This window comes from Aythya ferina, assembly GCF_964211825.1.
Source record: "Aythya ferina genome assembly, chromosome: 6".
Classification (NCBI taxonomy): Eukaryota; Metazoa; Chordata; class Aves; order Anseriformes; family Anatidae; genus Aythya; species Aythya ferina.
In genome coordinates, this window is record NC_140303.1 from 20488408 (window position 1) to 20514868 (window position 26461).

Below are 26461 nucleotides of genomic sequence, written 5' to 3' on the forward strand. Positions count from 1 at the left end.
AATGTCGCCATCTATGCACATATACTTCAAATACTAGTGAAGGTGTTCAGTTTTGTGAGAATCTGCTCAGCTAACAACAGGTGGTTTGGGAAATGCAACGTTCAGAAGATCAGAGTGAGACTGTGCCAGCTGGTACAAGAGCTTTAGCACTGGTGTAACAACTTTCAACCCAAATTTCAGAGGAAACCTCCTCTGTATACAAAGGGAGTTTTCAGCATTCTGCATGAAACTGATCATCTAACACTGGTCTAATAGCTTTGCTGGTGAGAACAGTCCCTCCAGGAAGAGTGAGTATTATGAGGGTGTTCCTTGATTTGTAACTAAACTGTAGCTAGACTGGATCTGGGGATGGTGGTTTGTAGGTCTACAGTGTTTCTGAGACTCTCTTGCTAGGTACCGGTCACCTTGCAGCTCCTGACTGACCCAGAGGTAAACAGCAGCAGGCCTCAAGTTCTGGGGAGTGCCCAAAGGTGCTGGTGGGAGAAGCCCATTGGTCACTACATAAAATTCTGTCATAATACTTCCTAACAAAGCAGAACAGAAGCAAATGAGCAATGTGATCAAAAACTTACAAATCTAACTGATGACATCTGTAACTGAATAGAGAAGCTGGTTAGTCCTTCTAGACAGCCTCTCATGGCTCTGCAGTTCATGCATTACTTCCAGAGGCTGAGGAAGTAGATATACTGCTGAAACATAGCTTAAATAATGCTCTTGCAATTAAAATGCCATATCAATGACAAAGCTTTTCCTAACCTGGATACAATTTAATTTTTGGCATTCCACATTTAAAAACAAACAAACAAACAAAAAAAAAAAAAAACAGGGATAGAACTGTAGGTGTGTTTCCCAGTTATGCACAAGACAAAATGGTGCAGTTATTTGGACCAGCACTGGTCTTCATATATTGTACATGCTCTTTAGTTCTTCTAAAACAATGAGCCATGCCATGTCATGATAGATCAGTTCACAAACTTCAAATACCTTGCATCACATTAAATGCATTTTGGACTGTAATATGGAAAATCAATGCACTCATCCCCAAAGTGGATCAACAACGTAATGATTTATTATTTAGAAAAAGACACTTAGAGGTTTTAAACCAATTTTTATTTAAATATTCACCAAATAATGCATTGGGTATTTGATTTAAACATTAGACCCTAAAACAAATTAATTGTTTCTTAAGGCAACAGGAGATAGATCCTAACTCCCTGAAGTCAGATTCCTATTCTGCAAGTGCCATTGTTATCTCCCTTCAGAAAGACAGTGCTGCCACCAGCAGGAAGATAAGAAAGCCTGGCAATTCACTGAAAAAAGTAATTTTGAATAGAGCAGAACATCTACATAAGGAATGTTTCTCACTAGGTGAATTTTCAGAATTCCACACTAAACAACACTACTGTAGCAATCTGTACAGTCGTGTAATATAATTAATGAGATTTCCTATTATCTCTTACTAATATACAAAGAGAACAGAATCTACATTTTAACTTGATATGGCACAGAATATCCCAGCTAACTATGCTATTAACTTCAGAAGAGTTTTTGTATGCGAATGCTCTGTTCACAATCATGGACTCAATTTCCAGTCAAATTACTTCAGAAAGGATTTACCAGGGCCATTAAAGACCTCATAACATCCAGACTCAAATAGCATCATAGGATAATTTCAGACCTTTTGAGACCTGAAAGCATGGTAAGGCATAAATCACAAATCAGATGATGGCAGGCATAAAAATTCAGAGACCTCTATACAATCAGCTCACACACCTGTACGTCTTCAGATGATATTTACGATCTCTTATCATGTGAGGGGCTCGGGACAGAATTGCATTCCGCAAAATCTTTCCAGCTCTGAGGATCTTTTCTGAAGGAACCTTGGTGATCATGGAGAAAAAAAGGGACCAAGACACACAGATTTTAAACTTTCCACAGTCTCTGTACTGCCTTCTGCAAAACAAAGCACAAGTTCTCTTCTCCCTAAATTAAAAAAATTCTTGCACAGATGCTTACTTATTCAGAGCAATGCAAAATATTGTGGATTTTAAATCTCACATACATATCACATCTAGAAAACACCATGCCAACTGATATGCATCGCACTACTGGAAATGAGTTACTTCAATTTATCTTGCAGCCTGGCCCTACAGCACACCTATGTCCTATTACCTGTGTAATGGTTTTAGTAGGACGATGTGGGATGTGAGGTTCAATAAGAGGTGTCTGAAAAATAAAATGAAATTAAATACAGTTTAAAGGTTGAGAAGTAAAGTAAAATAAAAGCAGAAATAAGAAAAACCCACAAACAAACAACAACAAAAACAAACAAACAAAACAAACACCTGAACAAATAAGCTGTAAAAACAAAGTATGCAAGTCCAAGCCTTGTCCAGGGGATGTAAGTCAAAAAAGCTCTCTGAGGACATCTTAAAGACAAACTTGGCTTTTAATGTTAGGCAAATTAAAACAATGACATGACCTGTGAATATGAATAAATAAAAGCATGTTAAGCTTTCCAAAGTACTGATGAAGTGCTCAGTGCCAACCATCACACCAAATCTGAGGCTGTCCAGGTACCCCTTCTGCTTGCTGCTCTCAAATCCCCATGGGCACACCAGCATTGCTCCACAGGCAGCTGCCTCTACTAGCAGTCCTCCTGCCACAGAACCCTCTTACCTCCCTCTTCTGGCATAACACACAAACAGGAAAGGTGAAAAGGCTCTGCTCCCAGTATCTGTCTTTCCTAAATTCTCAACAGTGAGCTGGCAACTCACAGCCACTCACCAGAGCCTTCTGAAATACAAGAGCACACAGGCTACTTGCAGACACCTGGGCAAGGACTTTCACAAAGGGGTCGGTGAAGGAAAAATAACAGAGTAAAAGCAGGTGGCTTGGATAAGGTCAAGTGAACCATTGACTGCATGCTGCTGGGCTGCCAGCCGCTGGTCTTCTTAAACTGGGTATCTGTTTGCTAACTCCCACTGGATTTTAATGCTGTAACAAAGCACTCTTGGTAATCAGATTGGGCTAGACCTGCGAATGCAGCAGAAGACTACAGGTCAGCCAGAAAGGGAAGGATGAGGGAAGCAAATCACAGAAATCAATAAGATAACTGTAATGGAGAGGCCTGTATATGGAAAATGATGCAAATGGTTTTTCTTTTCTACTCGTTTTTTTCATTTCTACTCAGGCCTTACAAGAAGTCTCTCAAAAGGCAGATCAATACAATTAAAGTAGGACTCCTGTTTTTTCTCTTTAATCATCTAAACATTTTTTCAAAGACTCAGTTAAGTAACAAACACTTGTTAGGGGGAAGAGAGAGAGAATATCCCTTGATATTTGTTGGTTTCTGAACTCATGTGAAGCATACTTTGGACAGTTTACATTTGCAGTTAAAGCACACTAAAATAGCAAGAATCTGTTGTTAAGATGCCTCTATGCAAACAAAACTATCAAATAAAAGTTTTAAATAAGAATATAAATAAAGGATCAAGTCAGAGAGATCACTCTGAGCATTAACAATTTTTGCATCCATTTTCTTTCCAAAAGGATTTCAAATTCCCATCAATTTCAATGAGACTGAAGGTAAATATATGCTTAAGTTATTGGTTAAACCGGCATGAAAGTCAATATGAAAATTATTTTTAAATTCTATATTCTTAAAATGGATCAACAAAGCACAATATAGCTTCCAGATTTCAATTCCAGTTAGAAATATAATTCAAAGGAGAGATAAATCATGTAACATAAAGCTACAAAACTTTTTCATAGCAATAGACTAGTGGAAATGAATACAAATTTTTATGCCAAAATGCATAAAACTAATAGTTGAAAAGACTGAAGATGGAGATTTGTCAATAAACCTCCCATCCTAATTGAAATAGAATATAAGAGAGTATTTAGAAGAAGTCTGATTCAGCCTGAAAGTATAGGGGAAAAAAATCCAGATGAATACTAAGTCACAACACAAGAATGTGCAGTAAGAAGAGCTGTTCTCCTACATTTGATTCTGACCAACACAGAAGGACCAACTGCGAAAGCAGAAGGTGTCCTGGCTGAAGGTGATCTTGTGAAATGATCCCTTGTCAGAACCTCACAAAAGGAAGTAAGAACATCAAAGTACAAACAATACACTAGGAAGAAGAAATGCCATGAAAATGGAATACCAATAGCTAGATTTTTTGAAGGGGTCATAGGGAAGCAAGAATAAGCTAAAAGGAGTTAACGAATAACAAAACATATTCCACAAGTACATTAACAGTAAACAAAGACAAGGAAAAGTGTTGATCTACTACTCAACAGAAGGACATCTGCTGACAGATAATTCAAAAAGGCCAGAAGTCAATTTATTTTTTGTGTCAATGTTTACTGAAAAGATCAGTGACAGAGGTGGCTAATAGCTCTCGTAGCAGAGTTAAAGGATTAAAATCTCAGCCTGGAAAAAAAAGGCATAAGAAAATTTATGTAAATAAGGTATTTTCAGATCAGGTGGGTTTATAGAATTTCATGCAGGAAAACTGAAGAGCCTGAAAAAACTTAAAGACAGCTGAGGACATCTCAGAACCATGAGCAGTCATCTCTGAGAACTCCTGGGAACTAAGCAGCAGAAGAAAAATGGAAAAAGGAAGAGCTGAAACACTAAAGACCTGTCAGCTTAACTTGTCTTCCCAGAAAAACAGTCAATTTGTAAGCACCTGGAAAAGAACAGGGAGATGAATAACAAATGACATATTAATCAAGAACAAATCATGCTGAACTGATCTAATTTCCTTCCATGACCAGATAGCAACACTGATGGATTAGGAAGAAGGAGTAGATTTCTAACTCTTTACTTGAGCATGACTTCTGGCACTGGCTCATATGATAGCCCCTTGCACAAAAGTGATTAAATTTTTACCAAATAGGTGCAAAGCCAGTTGGAAAAACACATTTTGAAAGTGGTAATTACCAGTGAAGCACTGCCCAACTGGCAGTTATACTAGAGGACTGTTTTGAGTAGGGTTCTCAAGAACATACAGTATATCTGATCCTACTAAATATTAATGCAGGACGAAGTCAAATGTACACTCATTGATCCTGAAGAAGACTTCAGGGTGGGAGGGACTGCAAGCACAATGGAGAACAAGATTATAATCTGACATGGTTTTGATATTAGTTTGAAAAAATATGATGGCATTATGCAACACAGTGCTGATTACTTTTCTGAAGCAGGCATAATCTGCTACAGAAAGACAGAATAGGGAAAAAGTATCTTAGCAGCAGTTCTAAAGACAAAGAAATAAGGTTTATAATGGATATTAAACAGAACTGAATATGCATTGCCATACTTTTGTGAAAGCAACAAATGCTGCATGGGGATGCAGTAACAGATCAGATACATAATGAAGTTCTGCTTTAATCAACCTAGATAAGACCCTAAGCAAAACACTGTCTCTCCTTCGGCCACTTTACTTCAAAAACACTTAAACCAACTGAATTCAGAGAAGAGCAACAAGATTAGTCAGAAAGCACAACATAAATTATTAAAGTTGTTCAGCTGGACAAAAGACAAGTCTGAGCAGAAGTGTGACAAAAAAAGTCTTCAGATTTAAAAGGCCTTTGAAAAGAAGTGACCAAGTCCATCACATAGAGATCAGAAAATGGTTGAAATTGCTGTGAGAAAGAATTCACATTAGACATTGGGGAAGCTTTTCTAGCAGTGTGGACAATGATACTGGCACAGATTGCCAGGGAGATGTGGTTCCTCCATCTTCAGAGGCTTGCGAGGAAACCCAAAGTATGTCAGGAGTGTTGGGAACAGTTAATAGTGCAGGTGGCCCAGGGATGGATTAGATGCTTTCTTAAGTACCTTTTACTCTTACTGTATGGTACTGTGCAATTTTCAAGGACACCTTTGCATGTCTAAATGTAGTTCAACCACATGGTGACGCTTAAAAAGATGATCAGTAATACAACCCTGAGCAGCAACCCTGGTCTCAAGAAAGCAAGGCAGTCACTCCTACTGAGGAACAGTTTCATTGATGCTTGAAAGACACAGCCAGCAAGGAGCACCTCCAAAACTGCAGCTGCTACAAGATATTGCAGTGGACTCTGGCTACACTAACAATGAGATTAAATGCAAGAAATAGAACCACAGGGCTTGGACTGAGCTTGTAATAGAAAGGCAAGTCATGCTCTAAAGCCAGAGAAATGTAATATCAGTTAGTTAAAAGCAGATACAGTGTTCCTATACCAACTTCCCACCAGATCAGATATGATCCCATATCTGATCCCCCAGATATGGGATCATATCTTACAATAATAGTCACAATATGACCGAACTCCAAGGTATGTCTTATGAGTCTTTACAGTTTTGGACCCCCCATTAAAGGATACTTAGAAAGCACTGAGAAATAATGAAGTAGCTCTTTCCTTACAATAGCAGACAGCAGTGTTTAATTACCTTCTTTACACATTCCAGTATCTTTCAAGAATTAATACGATGAAAGCGCATAGATGTTGCAATACCTGGTGCTACTTGTTAATCATGTTTTTCAGGACGTCTGAATAAGGGGAAAAGTTATTAGGTGAAGAGCTCAAATACATAAGCCAATTATACAAATTGTTGTCCATCTCCTGGCCACAGTAACGACAAGCACAGCAGTACCATCCTGAGCTTTAGCTACTTCTTGCCCTTTTCCAATCAGTGCCCACACTGTAATCTGCTGATCCTCCCGCTGCAGGGGAGAAGAAGCAAATGGGTCTAGAGAGTGGCAAAGAGGGGACTGCAGGTGTTGGAAGGGATAAGTGGAAAGAGAAGAGAAACTGTGATAAAATGGCTTTCAGTTTAACATTAACAAACTTGATCACTATACATTTATGGATTCACATTCAAGCAAACCATTCATGAAGCCAATCACAAAACTCTCTTTAAATTGGAGGTGAAGCAGAGTAAGTAACAATTATAGCCTCCAGTCCTTTGAAGATTCAAATATACTTCTGCATGAGGGCAATACCATAGATCTAAATAGGACTTATTCATGTGTATAACTTTATGTACATCTTTAACATTTATGTATATCTTTACGTAGAACTTCATGACATCTCTGAAGAAATGGGCCTTAGATTACAAACTATAGGGCATGGGCCACCTTTATTTCTGTGCTTCTTACATCACTGAACAAACAAATAAATAATGAATAACAATAAAATAGAGACCTAACATGAGGTCTGTATTTGTTGCGTTATTTAAATCTGCTAAACAAAAAGGTAAGAATGTCTCTCATGTGAGACATACATTTTCCCATTCCCCTTAAATACCCTGTAAGGGATGTTTCTTCTGAGCCTTTACATATGAATTAATACTTTACATCTACAGCAATTTTGATCTAGAGAATCAAATCGTGGATAACAATCAAATACATGAATAACATACATGTATTACTCTCAAATTTTAAGGTAGCAATTGTGCCTTGCAAAGAACTAAGAAGAAATAAAATAGACGTTAATGAATCTCAATGAATCATGTTTTTGTTGTTCTGTTTTGTTTTCCCATGACCTCAGCATAGCTCATCTCTGAACAGAGAACAAGTTTCTGTATTTACTGGAGTTAAGCATGGCATGTGAGGTTACCAGGGTGATGAGATAAACCTGTGCAGTATTGTTGATCCCTTATTTCCAACCAGGGCATTGAAAAGAATCGCAAGTGACATCTATTTTCCTGCTGGCTGGCTGGGGATCCAGAAGAAACAAAGGACAAAAGCCACACAAGTTGAAAGGTGGCAGCAGCAACAGGCACATCACTATGAGTTTTATTTGTTTTACACCCTCAGAAGTTGATGCTATTGGTGATTTAGTGTCTAATCCAAAATCACTGAGGGCACTGGTTAAGTGGCTTCAATTCAGGCCCATGGCATTTGATTCTCCTAAGCATATTTCAGGAACTAGAGCATCTTTAGCTCTTACTGCCTCTGTCTTCTGGTGTCTGTCATTTAGGACTGTGCTTGACTCTCCTTGTGTAAATGACCTGAAAGACTATTGCTACCCTTCCTGGTCCACTAGACAAAAAATAAAATGTACAAAAAACATTCCCACAATGCAATACACACTGGAAGTACAGCCAGTGAATAGAGATAGAGCTCAAAATTAACAAAAGTTACAACAGTTCTCCCCTTTATATTCTTTTCACTCTTTCTCCAATCTATATACCCCTTTTCAAAATTCACAGAAAAGAATCACAGAATCATAGAATACCCTGAGTTGGAAGGGACCCACAAGGATCATCGAGCCCAGCTCCTGGGTCTGCACAGCACCATGCTCACAAAAGACAACCATACCTTCTAAACAAACATCTATAAGCAGCAGAAGTGGGAAGCAGGACAAAGTAGGGATGGATAAAACCACAGAGTCCCAAGGATGTTTGCAAAATCATGGAATCTCCACAGAAACAGGAAAATAATCACATCTCATAAATCTTATGAACTTCATAAAACTACAGCAATTGTAAGCCAAACAGCCAGAGATAAGTACAAGCTAACCAAACCAAACATAACAGACTAGTAGAAATTGTCATGACCAATGGTTAAGACAGCTCAGTTTTATTTCTTTTAATGACTCCATTGGCTGCATGATCCCACATAGATTACAAGTAATTACATCATGTTTCACTTTCCCCTTCTTGGAAAACAAAACAAAACAAAACAAAAAACACACTGATAATTCCTACATTTGTAAAATGCTTTGGATACTATCAGTAAATGGGCTATTATCAAACTATTCAGAGTAATTATGACTTTTAAAATCTGTATTCTTTAAACATAATGCAATGTAAACCTGTATTTTTAAATACATTCTGAAATTGCTTTTCTTTAGTAAGCTGTGTGCATTAATAGCATAAACAGCAAAATGCGTCTCTTTGAATTCTCAAATACAACCAGTGTAGCAAATTTATTTTAGAAAGTTAAATTGAAATTGCATTATTTAACACTTCTACAATGTTTCCTTGACAAATGGTAAATGTCCATCCTTTTAACACAAAATGATTCAGCCATTACCAAAAATGATACTTCACTGTGAATGTCAAAGGGAAAAAGAATATTGAAATAGACTATGACCAGTGCACAAAAAAAATCCAGAACATGGCTAATGATGTCTTATTTTCCTGTCATTTTTCTACTTCCCTGCTACAATGAAACAGCTGCTATAACTACACTGCATGCATTGAATAAAATGTCAGAAAATGTTAACTCCACTGTGAGCATTCCTGATATTCTGACAGAGGTGTGACTACGGTTGTCATAAGGAATCTCAACCCAGCATTGTTACTGGCTTCTCTGCTGCTGCATTTTTTTAATCTACAGAACAATAAATAGTTTTTTAATTGTCTCTTACAAGAATTACTGATTTATTAGTTTCCATGGCTTTAATAGTATGTTTACTTGAAATTATTTACATCTTGAGAAACAAACTATAATGCTGAAGATGAAAAAGTGCAATAAATATTAGGCTGTAAGGTTACTGTTTTTTAAGACTTGTCACTCATACATGCTTTAGGTATACAACAACCATTCAAAAGCAAACTGAAGAGAAGTTAAAGACTAATGAGCTTCTGGAGTATTTATTTCACTTGCTCCCAGGTTCCTGTGTAAGTTGTGCACACACGCATGCACACACCTCCAAAGCTCCCAGGAACCATGCCTCTAGACTCATAGGATGGGATGCTCTCACCTGTACTTTGATCACACCCAGCCACCAGCACTGCCCACTGAGGACTGTGCGGTGAACTTTTAGATGTGGTTTCATACCAAGCTCAAGGGTGCCAAAACTGGATGGAGTGCAAATTAAGGGGTGAAACTGTGACCCTATTAAAACTCTTGACTTTAATGTAGTCAAAACGTCACCCAACTGAGCCAAGAGCCCCACTGTCTCCTGAGTGATACCAGTTTATTTACTGTATGACCCCAGCTAGTCACTCCACCTCCAAGTGTTTCAACTTCTCCATCTGTAAAATGGGGATGACAGTATCTATTCACATCACTGACAAGTGATGAGAATGAGCAACTGAAAACACTGCTGAATGCTGCAAGTGAAATCCTGGAAGACTAGTGCCTACAATTTCATCCTGAGCATTTTATAATGATTTTTAACAGAGAAAGGAAAAATCATCAAAGTGAGACAGGGCTAGTGGGGGTTGAAGGTTACCTCCTGAATTCCCTGGGGAGGTCAGCAACAATGTAAAGCCTCAGGCAAGCAGGGAAGAGAAGTTAATTTAAACCCATTTTGTGGCTCTTCTGGTGATTCCAGGTTCCTTCTTCTCCAAGTTCAGGACAGTGCATTGTGTGAACATACATGAAATGAAGAAACACTGAAGGAGTGTAACACATCTGTCTCAGATTCCAGCTGCCCTACCTACTCCTTAGTCTTCTTCCTGTCATCCTTCTCAGAAATAAATTCTTGATAAAAATGAAACTGAGAAGGAACAATCTAACAATACCCAGTGCAACATCATCTGTTACGCTACTTCACAAAAGGAGATCGTGTGATTTTTTAATGATCTACATAGATGTTTTCTGTCTACATAGAGTATATTTTCTAATGCAGATAAATGGTTGTTTCTATAGTATATGAAAGTAAACAGGGGAAAAAAATCCCACACTGATGGCTAGACCAGAACACATTTTTAAAAAGCACAAACCTTCTTTCAGCCAAGTATTACTTTACTTCAACAGCCTACAGTCTTCTGTCATGAACAAAACCCATTCAAGCACTTCTGTTTAATTTACATATTTGTACTTCAGTGAAAGAGACAAGCATTCTGCTCTTGGCAAATATCCACTAAACAACCTTTTTATCTTCCTTAAAACTTCTATTTCTCCATGTCTACAAAAGCATGTCTACAAAGCCTCAGCTGCTGATATGCCAAACCTGTCACCTGTCTCATTCACATCAAACACTGCACTTTGTGTGCACCCATCTACTGGGCGCTTTTGTCTTAAAACCGGGTTGTAGTCTCCTTAGGGTAGTGCCCTTCTTCCTAGTGGTTCTGACACCAGACAGCTCCTATCTCTGACTGGGATGCACCAGCATCGTCACAGCTCCCCTAAACACAATGAGCCAGACAGATCTAACAGGAACAGAACCAAGCAACAAGAAGCAATGTGCATCGTCTGAGGACAACTTATCAGCATCATAATCCCCGTCTGCTAGGATGAAACATCATCATCTGACTCAGCAACAGGAAAAGTCCAACAGCATAAATTCAGGGAGGAAGTATTGGCTAAAAAAGGTAAAGGAGGAACTTTTCTTTTACAGCAAAACCTAATTGTGGTCTCACAAATTTACCAGCATGAAATGAAACTCATAACTGCTGTACATACAATCAGTTAATTCAGTGTCATTCTGATACTTCACTAGCAGTAATTGTATTGATTAAGAATATACAAAGGCACTTGGAATCACATAATTAGATCTGAAAAATATGGATTAATATGCCCTGTTTTTCATATTAATTCCATAATACGATTGGAATAATCAGTAAATAAAATACAAATGAGCTAATGCACATCTGTGTGAACAGTAAGTATTCCCCAAGAAAACAATAAAGAATAATACTAGTTATTCCTGCCAATCTGAGCAAAATGGAATTAGAACTGGAGAATAATAAAGATTTCATTTTTGTAAATTTGTTCCTTCCCTCCTAACTTCCTGCAGAGCTTGCAATTGCCTAACTTGCTACTATTTAAACCAGGCCTGTTCACATTTGTTTTCATTGTTGTGAATTTCAGCATGTCTGCCCTGCTAACTAGCTGAGAATAGATATCTCTAAGCATATTCCGGGCTGCTTCTGTTGCTAAATGGATCTTTATTGCAACTTGAGAAAAAAATGGCTCCACAAAAGTTCACAGAACACTGAAATAAATAATCCAAGACTAATACAGAGAGATGAAATTACTCTACTCGACATTTTCCCTAGCTAACCCCATCTCTTTACATCCCAATCCACCACAGTATGTTTCTGAAAGAAATGACCTCTTTTTACCTCTCTCAGTATGTAGCCCAAGCTCTGTAAATTCTGTGATGTCTGGCTTTTAGGGATATCACAGAATCAACCCTGTCCCTGAGAAATGGAAAGGGATCTATTGTATGCATTTTGTAATCTATCCCCTTTCTCCTAGTACCTCTTAATGTTGGTATTAATTTTCACATCACTGCTAAAAATACTGCTTTGTCTAACTGAAATTCTGTCCTTACCATCTCTCAACCACTCACCTCCTTTTACATATGATCTCCAAATCTTCTTTGGCTTAATTGACTCTTTAGTGAAGACCTTTGTGGGCTGTATAAAAGATAAGGACTGCTGTATTAGGTTAAGCAAATCATAGTGTGAAGATGAACAGTTAATGCTTGCTATTACAGGAGAAATTTAATAACTGCAATCCAAACCAGCTTGCCTGGAAATACTGAACACACCTAGTGTATTCACACAGATTTGTCTTCAAAAAATCAATCATTTCAGCAATAACGTAGGAATTTTCAGCTTCTCCATGACAATCTAAGAGGCTATCTTGGGGAAAGAGAGGTACATCCTCCCAGAGGGATTGCCATGTATCTATAGTGCCATGAGGCCACGCAGCTCTTTCCAGGCAGCAGTCCACGCTCTCTACCCCAAACTTCACAACAGAAAAGCCAGACAAAAGACAGTCTTTCAAGAACACAGACTGTAATGCTGAAGAAACTGAGCAGACTGAGTAATGTTCAGGCAACCTCCTGGTTTCTCTCTCTCTCTTCTCCTTCCCCCTATTTGGACCACTATCTCAGGAAGACAGGAGAGCCACTCTACTACTACTTTAACTGCATGAAGTTCAACAAGGCCAAGTGCCGGATCCTGCACCTGGGGCGCAATAACCCCAAGCAGAGCTACAGGCTGGGAGATGAGTGGTTGAAGAGCTGCCAGGCAGAGAAGGACCTGGGAGTGATGGTGGATAGTTGGCTGAATATGAGCCAGCAGTGTGCTCAGGTGGCCAAGAAGGCCAACGGCATCCTGGCTTGTATCAGAAACAGTGTGGCCAGCAGGGCTAGGGAGGTGATCGTCCCCCTGTACTCAGCTCTGGTGAGGCCGCACCTCGAGTACTGTGTTCAGTTTTGGGCCCCTCACTACAAGAAGGACATCGAGGTGCTTGAGCGGGTCCAGAGAAGGGCGACGAAGCTGGTGAGGGGCCTGGAGAACAAGTCCTACGAGGAGTGGCTGAGGGAGCTGGGCTTGTTCAGCCTGGAGAAGAGGAGGCTCAGGGGCGACCTTATCGCTCTCTACAGATACCTTAAGGGAGGCTGCAGCGAGGTGGGGGTTGGTCTGTTCTCCCACGTGCCTGGTGACAGGACGAGGGGGAATGGGCTTAAGTTGAGCCAGGGGAGTTTTAGGTTAGATGTTAGGAAGAACTTCTTTACCGAAAGGGTTGTTAGACACTGGAACAGGCTGCCCAGGGAAGTGGTGGAGTCACCATCCCTGGAAGTCTTTAAAAGACATTTAGATGTAGAGCTTAGGGATATGGTTTAGTGGGGATTGTTAGCATTAGGTCAGAGGTTGGACTCGATGATCTTGAGGTCTCTTCCAACCTAGAAATTCTGTGATTCTGTGATTCTATTACACAAAGAGGTCTACGACTGCTGTGGAGCAGTGGCTATATGTTTACAGGAAAAGGAATACCAGAAGCCTTACATTTACAGTTTTGTCAAAAGACTTTTTTTTCCAATGTTCTCCCGAGATCTGCAGAAACTAACACTGAGATCTGGTGACTGTGAACTGAACCGGTGGGAGGGGGGGGGAGAAAGTGGAGGGGACGGGGCATGAGTATGTTTTACCTTGTGGACCACTAAAGTATTGCCAAGATGAGGAACCTTGTGCAGCTAGTAACAAAAGGCTTCTCCTGGATCCATTTCCCTTACTCATTTGGAATAGCTGCCAGAGCCCAGCAGTTTGTAGACCGCAATCCCTGATCTAGACTGGCTCTGAACACAATTAAGACAACCCAAAAGTAGGGAGGGACAGGTGAACAAATATTTGCCTGGTTCTGCATGTGCATTTTACAGCCAAAACAGGAAGACATCATACAAATCTGTATTTAGTCACAGGAGACTGAAACCATACACATTCATTAGTGATTTAGCAGTGAATTGCAATGGTGCTGCAAGCTGGCCTGACAAAAGAAGTCCTGCCTGTTGCCCCTCTGCCTCCCGGCAGCTGAAGAAGGCTGGCAGAGATGCCAGGTTTGGGGCAGGAGAAATTCTCACAGCCCATAGCTGACAGACCTGGCAGCACGTTGTGCAGTTACGTATCTCAGGCCTCAGAAATCACAGCAGCCTCAAGCACAATTGCTGTGATGCAGCCCCTCCTTGAACCCCACATCCAGGCTGTCCCATGGCTTGTTCTGGCTCTGGCCAGGAAGCTAATTTTCAGCTTAAAGAGCAGAAAATTAAGCTCAGAAGAAAAGGTTGACACGCTTCTGACAGTTCTGCTCCCTTACCACAGGGCAGGCAGGAGCATCAGTGTGACTGAAAAGAGGGCCCATGCAGCCAGATGCAGCAAGAAGGCGACAGGCCTCACAGTCCTGGTGCAGGTCACCTGGAGCTGCCACAGAAGGGTGGCGACAGCACCGCGGTTCTCCCTGGGCAGGATCTGCCGTACTACTGCCCAGCCACCCACTCCTGCCCCTTCCCCTAGTGCCACTGCTGGCATTTGTGGGGCTCACAGGTGGACTGGACCAGAAAAATGGGTTCAGGAGAGAAGTAAACAGCTGTGCCACTGTGCAAAATGCTATAAGGGAAGAGTGGCACAAGCGAAGATGCTTCAATATGCCTCCTCAGGTTCATGTTTTTGAAGTCAGCTACCTTAAAGAGTGAGGGTGGGCAAAGCAGTACTGGGAGGTCCAGTTACTATGAAGTCTTAACCATAATTCTGCCCGTTATGTTACTGGCTCTTTCTCCATACAGTTCATATTTAAGGTTATTACACAAATTGTTTATATAAGATCATTTCCTAAGATGAAAACAAGTGTGGCTGAGTAAACCTAATTAGCAGCAGTATTAATAACTGGTATTAGAAGTACGCTTTTTTTTGCATTCTTATTTTGGAACCTAAATTATGTATTCTCTTCATTTCTCTGCTAGCCAGCTCAGCTATGTGTATTCCTATTTCCTCACTAACTGCTATCTTTAATTTTAAGACAGCTGCATCACTGATGATAAAACACACAGAGATCAAACGTTCACATTCTTGTGCCAAGCTTTCTTCCAGAAGGAAATTTACAAAAGGAATAAATAATGAAAAGTCATAAATCATAAATCTTTAAATACCTGAACAGTACTTGCTTCTAACGATCACTGGAAATAATGGTCCAATTACATTTTCAGCTCTGTTGTAGATATCTGACATTTTTGCTTCAGCATTTTTTGTTCAGAATGGCTCTAACTGAGCACCACAGACCAAACATGTTTTGGTGGTGGTACTCCGTGTGGAGCCACTACAATGGGCTCCTGGCTCACGTCCCAGTAACACAAAAAGAAAAACAAAGTCACTGGGCAGCTTACTTTTCTCCACCATTTATTAACCTCTCAAATATTTGTCATCTGTACTCAGCTATAAAAAGATGCTGCTAAATGATCAGATCAGACACATTGATTACTTCTTACTTACTCAGAACTACATTTGACTTTGTGGAATACTAATTTCCTGCATGCATTGTAGAAAAAGAAGTCAAAATGCTCTGTGTGTGATGATATGAGTGACTATATGAAATCTGATTTTAAGATCCCTGATCCAATTTTTCTGCCAAACTTGAGAAAATAATTACAAGATTCAAAAAATTCATTTTGCTGTTTCAAATATAAGTGCCAAATGTGTTACTTGTATACGCTTGACTTGTCTGAAGACATGAACCTTGAAAAGGACTATCTTTTTTTCTCAGTATAATTACCCACTCTTTCTGCCTTTCAACTGCAAGAGATAAATGGAGCATATGTGCATGTTTTTATGGGTTGGGACAGAATCTCACAGAAGACACAGCCAAGGAGCAAGAGTCATCAAATGTGACTCCACGGTATATATTATCAGACTGCCCTTGCCAGGACTGGCAGGTGAGGCAATATGCTATGTTTCTGAGCACAACTGAAAGTAAGAGTGATTTTTCATTTTGAAAGAACTTCCCATAGCTGCTTCACAATATTCAGTGTTCTACAAATTCTAGCATCTTCTAGGAATTTTTTATTTTTTCTTTATTCATGGTATTTTATTTATCTAAACTATAATACTCATTCAACTAGGCAAGAGGGGGAAAACACATTTCCTTCCAAGAAAAGGGAAATGTATCTACAGCCAAATTGCCTTCCCACATTGCCCCCAAGCACCTCTCCAATCCTACTATGAGGAGGTTACTCAAGGAGAAGCTGAGTACTTGCTTACTGTTCTTGTTCAGCATTGCTACTCTGACAAATGGGAATTGTCCGTTAGATTCTCTTCAAACACTAAATCAAATAAATATTTATCACGTAGTTTTCCATTTGTCTATTGTTTTCTGAATTTATTCCCACCACCCTGTGTCCCTAAGGATGATCACGTCAAGGACTGATGACAGGAAGCTCCTGTAAGGAAACACAGCTGAAATGTAGGCACACATATGAACCCTATGCCTTACAATGTTATGAGGCAACCAGCACCTTTCTATCTGACAGCCACTCAATCTCTTCTGTGACTAGAAGCTCTCTTTAGCAGAGGCCTCCTTCTCTCCTTTGTATCACAGCACCCAGCACAAAACAGAATTGCAAGGCTTTAGGATATGCACAGTTTGCAACAAAGGCTGACAAAACAAACAAACAAGCTTAGATTTTCCAAGCTTAGATATATTTATATATGCCTAGATATATTTAATCCTAGTCCAGTGTTGTTATTGCTCTTTGAAAATGAGGACAAAATTTTATTTTAAATTATTTCTTTAGGACCTTCAGATTGCAAAATTCTAACCTTTCCTGCAAAATGTTTAAATCATCTACCAAGAGAAGTCTTGCCTCTCTCTTACCAATCTCACCGTCATTGTATCCAGCTCTGTTTATCTCTAGAGCTGTCCTTAGGGCCATCACAGTGACAACTCCTCATTACAAAAAGAAAGGTTTGTATTTTTTTCTTCCAAATTCACAGAAGGGCTTAAAAGACCAGGGATCCTTGAACTGGATCAAGTATGTGATGAACAGAAATTAAGTTATTCTGATATGTATGCAGGTAAAAGTGCAGCAATTCAGACCAAGGATTCTGGGTTTTGTCTTTTGTTTCTCCTCTACAACGCTATTTATTCTGGTATTATTATAGATCAAATGAGAATCACTAATAACAACTGTAGGTTCCATTCTGGGACTACTCTGGCTAGTTCTCTCTTGGTCAGATTGAAGCTCAATTATATGATTAGCTACAGCAGAAGAAATGGTTTCCAACAGAAACTGCCATTAGGATCTCCAGAATTCAGAATACACAATGAAATCACAGATATTTTACAGATCATCAGACAGCTGAATCGGATAACAGAAGATGAGGCAGTGCAAGCTTTTCTTTGAGGCATTGCTATTCACTCCGGTGTTTGGAAGGGAGGCCTACAGATGTACATCATCTCCACATGGCTGGAACTGGAGAAAGTGATGTCCCAAAACCTTACCTGGCGGTTCTGCAACAATTTAGCTTAGGCAAAACCTACTTATGTAAATCTGCAGCCCTACTAACAATTTTGTCGACATTAAAGAGCTCTGATGACATATAGACCTTCACATTTTTCATGATGAAGTTCATCACTAACGTATGAAAAATGTATTTGTCACAGACTCCTACTCATCTCACACTTCCGTCTTTGTTATCTCTCCTGCCATATGCTGTCACCATGTGACTCATTGCCAGGGACTATATGCACAGCCTCTGCACTAGCCAAATTGTTACAAGCTGTGACAATGATTGAACCCTGAGCACCTCCACTCAGAGCAAAACGAAGAACTTGAACAGACCTCTAAGCATATTACTTTCATATATGCAAAAATCGTGCAAAAATTTCAGAGGTCTCTAAAAGTAATCAGTAGTTAGGACTGCATGAAGACATTACTTAGAAATATTTGCACATACTGCTTTTATGCAACCACTTTAAAACAAAATAAAAGGGATTTATTTTTTTTTTTAACGCTATGCTAACATTGTATAGGACAACTGGCTCTTGAATGGAACCCAGGATACTCCAGGAAATAATACATTCTCATTGTTGGGCAGTTATACAAACCATGCACATGGAAAATCAACTCTGTTATAACAGTTATGTGAATGTTGGAGACATTACCACTTACAAATACCTTGCCATTACACCTACAATCTTGCTAGAACACTGCCTGCATTCCTGCTCTTTCTTTTTATTCAGCCTTGTAGTCTCCGAATTTCAAGAGCATGTGAAACATTTCCCTTAGCGTTCTGCTAATGGTCTATCAAATTCCACATTTGACAATCTACTGAATGTGTTAAAAGATAAGCTTTTTCCTTGGTCATCTGGGAAAAGTAAATTGAAATATAGGGAAATCAGAAGTGAAATTATTGTGTTTACTGCTATAGTAGCTAATTTGGTGAATGAACATGATTATTACTGGTGTCTTGCACGGGCTCTTCAAGGCTGCATCTAGTGAATTGTAATGTCATCTTCACAAACAATATACTTCCAAATGCCCAGAGCTTGAGTGCTTGAAAATTGAAATAAGTGAATACTCATTGGCCTGGCAATGTTGAAAGTGGCAATATTTTAAGAATTAACACTTAGATTATGTCCTTCTCTGTCAACTAAAGGATCTCAGATATATTCTTATTAAATGCACTTAGAGTTGATAAAATAGTAAATCAGGTTTTCACAATCATTCCAATTATATAATTGCAAAGAAATCAGCATGGCACCTATGCCTTAATGGAAGTTCAGTAAAAACAAAACAAAACAAAAAAAACAAACCACACATTGATCTACATTTTATCACATCAAATTAACTAGGGAAGAAGATGGATAAAAAGGTGGCTTTCAAATAAGTATTTCAGCACCTCCTTGAGAAGCTGTGCTATACAAAATATCTTCAAATAAACCACTTCCAATAAGCTTCCAGTCTAGAGGATTTGAAGTCATCACATTAAAAACACAAAGGGGACGATGTTCCAGCCTGTAAGCTTTACAAACTTGACACGTTTTCTCAATATTACTTCGTGCACTAGAGGGAGCTCCTGCAGCTTTTTATCACAATAGAAACCTAAAGACAATACAGGGAAGATAAAGGAAATAAAACAAGAGATTTCAGGGAAAATAAATAAATAAATAAATAAATAAATAAATAAATAAATAAATAAATAAATAAATAAATATATTCTTCACCTGGTATCAAGGATAACAGCTTGAATTTGCACAACTTAATCTGCTTACATTTTCTGTGTTCAATATATTTCCTTCAGCACAAAGGATATGAAGAAGTACTTTCCTCCTTTCAGGATGCGCACTTTCAGCAAAAGATGGCACATTTATGTAGCTATTTTTTTGAAGCAGTCATCGAGATTAAGTTGTACAAAACGAAAACTATCATGGTTTTTGAAGTGAGATGTTGTTTAGTTTCAGTGTTGTTGTTTGAGTGTACTACAGAAAAAAATGTATGTGAGCAGGTAATCTAAGTCTGTACCATAACAAATACAAAGAACTGAAGTCCGTACCATAACAAACACGGATAAGAGGACTTCATTAACACTGCTCAGTCAGCCTTCATTCTTGAAATTCTGTTTTCAAGCACATTATTTTTCAGCTTTCCTTTCATGCAGGATTTGTGTGTAGTTTCTTGAGGATTTGGGGATTCTTTTAGCAAACTGCAATATTGAGCTTCCATTACAGAAAACAACATAAAACTTCTGTATTAGCATGGTTAGAATGGTTTGACTATCAACTACTCGAATAAATAGAGTAATTGTCATTAGTCACAGAGTTTTACTCTTTCTGTAGATTGTTCCTGGCATCTCATAGGCAGAGTTTGCAAAGGAGTTTCAGACATTTACTGACAGCAGAAAAAAATACACTCACAGCACCAAGCTCTGCAGTAGACTGGAGCTTCAAGCTCTGCATGGATCAGTGCTCCATTCTTACCTACATTGATTCCTGTGTCTCTACAGCTCTGTTTGGCAATGTACTGTTCTCCAGAGAAGAACAGACTCTTTCTTTACTCATTTCCTACTTGGGCACCGGTAAAAGGTGTAAAAGCACAGGGGAGACAACAGTTGTTTTCATTTACAGTCTGTGGCTTAGTAATCAAAATGTTACTCTAGCAGCTAGAATGAACAACTGCAAGAAAAAACATACTGCTAAGCATCAACACAGTAATGCCCTAGCAGCACAGGACCAAAGGTGTAGTTTGGGAATACTGCACACGCAATGCACACAGCCTGTGTGCAGAAGCTAGTGGTTAACTCTAACACGCCTCTAGTGAGCCTGTTTCAACAGATTTTTCAAGGCTTAACAATATGGCTTATTTTAGCCATAGGGAGTCACAAATGGCTCTCCCTTCTGCCAGAGTAAGCCCTAAGTGTCAAGCTACAAGCCAAAGGACAGGATTGCTAGTGTATCACTGGGAAAAGCTATTTAACATGTGCTAGGTATTTTCCCCCAACCTCAATGTCACAGAGGTTTGATCCATTTCAATTTAAAAATCAGCCAGAAGTAAACTCTCAGCGTGAGAAACTCAGCCTAAACAGTGAGAAACTGGCCAAATTGTAAAAACAGGATCTTGTAGTGGGAACAACCACGCAACCCTGCTGCCAGCTCTGCTGGTAATATATGAAGACATAACCACTGCCTATTCTGTCTGCATGCTGGAGCCCAACCTCCCCTGCCTTCTAAGCATTCTTCTGTATCTTTTCCAAATATGTATTTGAAATTATTATTGATTTTGTCATTTTGGCTTTATGGTTATATTCACCTGGCAGCTCCAGTTATATCCAGATCTGTTCCATCAGAATTTTCAAAAACTGGAGCTAGTGAGACCATTGCAGAGATACTAGACTGACTAGTTAAAAAGACAGGTGCTGTGTTATTTTCCCTTATGTAAAATGGCTTAAATTTGATTTTGTTTCCATTTCTCAAAATATAACTGAGGACTGCAACATACTCTGTCTCAGTATTTTATGCTCAATTTAACTGCTATATTGCATTAAATGATGTGCAATAATGTAACCCTAAATGCAAATGAATTCTTGTTTGGTAAAAGAAAATCTCTTTGCTGCCTTCTCCAAATAGATTTTTTTAATAGATTTTAACAAACTAGGAAAACCAAACATCCCCATATGGTGAGAAAATTTCAAGGCATACATTAGAAGAAAAATCTTGTGTTACTCATCAGAAATATAATAGATGTGACAAGAGAAAAAAATTAAGCTATGAAAATAATTAGCAAATATGGAAAATCATCTATTACAGTCCTTGTAAAAGGCTCAGCACAAGCTAAAAGAGAAAAACATGCATCTTGTATTTCAAGAGTGGAATATATTTGATTTCATTTGAAGCAAATTATTTATAGATACAAACTTTCCTGGGAAACTAAAACAAACAACAAAAAATGTATAAATGTATCATTATGACTAGAACTTCTGAAGAAATTATGTTATCTCCTTCTAAGAGTGTCATGTATTCTACCACATGAAAGATTTAGAGGAACTTTCTCTGAATTTCAGAAAGGTCCTCATTCAGTGTTTGTCATTACAGAATAGCCTGCAGGCCCCTCTGGGGGGTGCGGTTGCAGTCCTACAGGCCTCATTTTGTCCATATAAAGATATAAAATAATTGAAAGATGACCTGCAAACACAATCCTCTCCCTTGATGAATGCTTGTCCCAATGCAGTAGCCATTTCTGCAGCCATATAAAACCATAGAACATACAAAGCACATAAAATACACAAATTCATGGCTCTTTTTCTGGTGTCCTGGTACTTTGTATTTCAAATAGCTGGCAACACTTCTGGGAATTTGTCCCTGCAATCCCAGTATCTCCCAGATCATTCAAAAGAGCTAGACATGAAGATCTACATATTGTGTAAGCAATGTAACAGTTGTACAGTTTTAACCTGCAGAAATGAAGCTTGCACACAGTAAACAAACTACACAAGTATGTCTGTTGCACTTACCTTTCATTTGACGTAATTGGAGAAAACTATGGCCATATGGCAAAATCAGAACTAGGATTCATGAACCATTTCTATGCTGTGTAGATTCTGCCACATTTGTCATGGGACAATCTGAGATCCTCCGGGATGAAGCAAGGTGACAAGCATCTGTCACATATTTACTCTCTCAGCTTTTCTCCACTGAAATGTCTACAGAGTGTGGGAGGGTGAAGGATGGCTGCTTTTTTGTTTTGTTTTGTTTTGTTTTTTTGGTCTGTCTTGGAAAGGAAGTTAATATGGTTTGCGAAGGACCTTATTCTTGCAAAAGTCATTGAAATGTTTGAGCCTGTCCCAGACAAGTTCCATCTCCTACACAGGTGAAGATTACTTTGTGCATTAAGTCCTCTTGTGCTAGAAAAACCAAGCTACTGGCAGCAATATTAATCACAAAACTTTGCCCAGTTTCTAAAATACTTTGGACCTGAAAGCACATATGCTCCTTAGCTGAGCATCACTACCCATTTATGGAGAAATATCACCTTCTAGGACAGCCTAGAATGTTTTTAGCTTGTTACCTCTACCCACTTCAGAAAATAAAATGTCTTTCAGTTTGGATTCTACACCTGGTACTTTCTTTGAGGGGTCAAGCAAGACCCCGATCTGTCTCAACTCTTATGTACAGCCTTGAAATGCCAATATCTTAGAGAACACTTATAAAAGTTTGTAAAATGCTTAGGGAGAAAAGATACAAAAGTATCTAAGAATTATTACCTAGTGCATGGAAAAATGTTTATTTTCATATAGGGTAAGGCTGTCAGGAAGTGGTACAGCATTAGTGAATAAGATTCTAGAAAAAGGAACTGCATACTGTTACATTTATACATTTAATAAAGGCTAAATGTGACAATTAAGAAAGGTCAGTACCCTTGAGGAAGCAGGACAGACAGACAGGGAGAGGTGGAAGTAGTTATTTTCGCATTAAGGAAACACACTAAAATATTCATTGTCTTTATCTGCTGTCAAGAGATGTTTTTTATGGAACAAAAAAAAAATCCTTTAACCTTTTAAAGACATCCATCACACAAATGCATCTAATTAAACTCTTATATACAGAAAGGAGGCATCCAAGCAACTGTGTATTACTGTAACTTTTCTACTCCCACCATAAAAAAGTCTAAAAATTCTGAACCTTCGCAGCAACATCTGATACTATTTCTTCCAACTATTATAATCACTTCAATGCCACCATAGCAATATTAATGAGTTCTTTCATGCTGGTCCTGATGTGGTGAGACCAAAGGCACAGAACTTTTTACAAAGGGCACCTGCGATGTAAAGCTGCTCTCTGAACACAGTAGAAAACTCACCTCGTACAAAAGGCCAGAACAACGTTTATGCATCAGCTAAGACTCAGTTTAGCCTTCAAACAGGACTTAACTATGAATTTTATGATCCATTGGCTATGCACTGGGTCTTGTCACAGGGATGCCTTTCTTTCTCACCCTCACCATGTTCCTTACAGAATGATGACAATCAAATTGTGACACAAACTTCAACAGCAGCACTTTGCTTTCTCTAGTTTTATAATAAAATATCTAAAGAATCATTACAACTTGTATACTACACTTGTATCAATCATATGCGTCACAACTTCACGCTGTACTACTGCTTTTTTTTTTTTTTTTAATTATTATTACCAAAAATTCCCCCACCAAAACCAAAAGGCAAAAATAGGTGCAATTTACCTTATTACAGTTTTTAGAGACTTGGCAAAGAGAGCTGCCTGACATACTGTCCTTATCTGGCATTCCTAAAGTAAGGATAAAATACAGAAAATAAATACTATACATACTTTAAGTAACAAAAGAAACACTTATTAATGGAAGAAGCAATTTGATTTAAACATTTATTAATGGAATAAGCAATTTGATTTTTTTATACTTTGAAAAAAAAACATAGATGAATGTGTACGTTAAGTGCAAAACATTTATTAAGGCAGTTTTTCTTCTCTTAGGAACATGAAAAAGAAAGTTAACTTCTGTAAATGCTATAAATACAGTTTGTTAGAAGTAGTACTGTCTCACAAGTAAGTAATTTAAACATGGATACAGGAATTAGTTGTTTTTTTTGTTGTTTTTTTTTTTTTTTAACCACTACCTGTGTTTTAATACCTCAAATTCAAATGTGTCGTGTTTGCACTTCCTAGCACAGTTATGCTATGCTACATTATTGTTTCACAAATAGACTATATTGATCACATAACATATTACCCAAAATTTACAGACATGACTGTAGGCCATCAGCTATCACCCTGGCCGTTGTCTAAATAATTCTCTGGCAACTAAATAAAAATACCTTGACTTACAGAAGTGATGCATTCCAAAGGCTGCCCTTGGATTCATGTCTACACCATTATCCCACAGTTTGACAGGCTCTCATGATGCAAAGCCATACCCAAACTTATTTACCTATGCAACTAAGGTCAGATAGCAGCATGTTTAGTTCAGGTTATGTGTCCCAACATGAACCGAAGTTCCCAAGCAAGCAAAGTAGCCCAACCTAACTTAAAAATAAAATAAAATAATAAAAGAAATCACTCTTTGTTAAATTCATTTTACTAGCAGGACTCACAGCTGCATTCTATAGAATTCATATACCAACTACAACTAGTTAAATATTATGCAACATAATACAGTATGTTTTAGTCAAGAGGTCTGTCCCACAGCGCAAATTTGTGCACAACTCTGTGTGCAGTTGTATGCAGTTAGGAATGCAATCAAGCAAGTTCCAAACTATTTCCTCCTCTATGGAATATTAATACAGTGGTAATGCTGAATTGAATTTCATGTATTAATTTCCACACCCCAAAACAGAAGACTTTCATTCGTCATTTTTCTTCTCTTTTATAATTTTTCTAGCATTTGATTTCTACCTCCTCATACTTACTGTCATTGTTGGAGCCAGTTTCCATAACACCATAAGGAGGAGTGAGAAGCCCAGACATATACTGTCGATATTTCTGGAAGACAGCAATGGCAAATTCCGTCAGGTACAGATAACTAAGTCAGTACAGATGGATAATGTGGTACGTACATTTGTGTCTGCTGCCTTGTGCTTCACACGCATATAAACAATCTATGACTGAGCCAGTCAGATGTCTTTACTCTTAATGCTACAAGACCAGCTTTCTTGATTTAAGCACTCTGTCTTTATTTTATCAAAATTTGTGCTAAAAGAGTTCCCTCCTTGATCTTCCCCAAAGCATGACTTTGAGAGTTCTAGTACATCAATATTGTACTCAGTTGTGTGATTTCCCATAAAGGCTGTTTTAAAGCTTTTCTGAAATTACACTACTCAGCTAAACTCAAGCTAGAAAGCTGATTTATTGTATGAATGGAGATGATGCTGTGAACTAAGAATTCATAAGACTCACATACCGCTACAATTTCGGTACCGGATTTAAAACATACAGGATTTAGTGCTAGGACTAAACATTTAATTCCAACACACTAAGCAAGCAAAAGTTTGTTTTTCAAAACCACAAGGTTATGAAACACACAAACCCAGCACCAACTCTACATATACATACACACTAATACCATAGTATCAAATGAGATTTTGTAACTGTAAAAATAATGCCCTTTGTACCACAGTAAACTACATAACTGTAACTGATGTTGGTAACTGGTATTTTTCTTCAGTGAATGCTGGTGACATGATCAATAAGGTTCAAAGCTCTGTCTAGGGTTTAAAAAAAAATCACAGAAGCTAAAATATAATATGAAGGAAAAAAAAAGTCCTTTTATCTCATACAAATCATTCAATAAATGAGACATTTCTGTTTTCAGTCATGCTAGATTACTGCCATAGTTAAGGGTAAACAGTTATAATGCCCCTTTCGAAACTCACAGAGCAAGCTTGTGCAACAGGGATGCTGATGGTCAGCATAAACAAAATTGTAATGCCATCCATAGGTTATGCAGTGAGCTGAACATGAACAAACAACTAGCTGAAATTCATGTAGGTTTCAGCTAAGGACACATTAATTGAGTTGGAAAACTTCCCTTTAGTCCAATTTTAATGTAAAAGATTTATCCTTTGCTTTATGGAGCTGTAGGGATGTTTTCACTTTTTAAATGTTATCTGCTGGATTTTAACAGATGTTTGCATTATACTTTTAACATTTTTTTCTTTTCTGGAGATGGATATGAAAATCTCATCAGTTCTAGCAAGGAAGAATGAATGTCTTGCATTCTAAATAATAACAAAACCTGCAAAGATTACATTAATCTAAATAAT

At 38.3% G+C, this 26461-nt stretch overlaps 1 protein-coding gene across 1 annotated transcript in view; it reads right to left on the reverse strand.

Moving 5' to 3' along the window:
• Positions 1-400: 400 nt before the first annotated feature.
• The window catches only part of LOC311438565 (rap guanine nucleotide exchange factor 4-like), a gene marked incomplete at its 3' end in the record, with an annotated part of 98588 nt that continues 72527 nt past the window's right edge, over positions 401-26461 (reverse strand). Inside the window, exons 5-9 of the mRNA XM_084523045.1 lie at positions 25109-25181; positions 23908-23972; positions 2173-2226; positions 1774-1880; positions 401-524 (exon numbers count right to left, since the gene is read on the reverse strand). Of these exons, the coding sequence (XP_084379171.1) occupies positions 401-524; positions 1774-1880; positions 2173-2226; positions 23908-23972; positions 25109-25181 (423 nt within the window). The remainder of the gene's footprint in view (positions 525-1773; positions 1881-2172; positions 2227-23907; positions 23973-25108; positions 25182-26461) is intronic.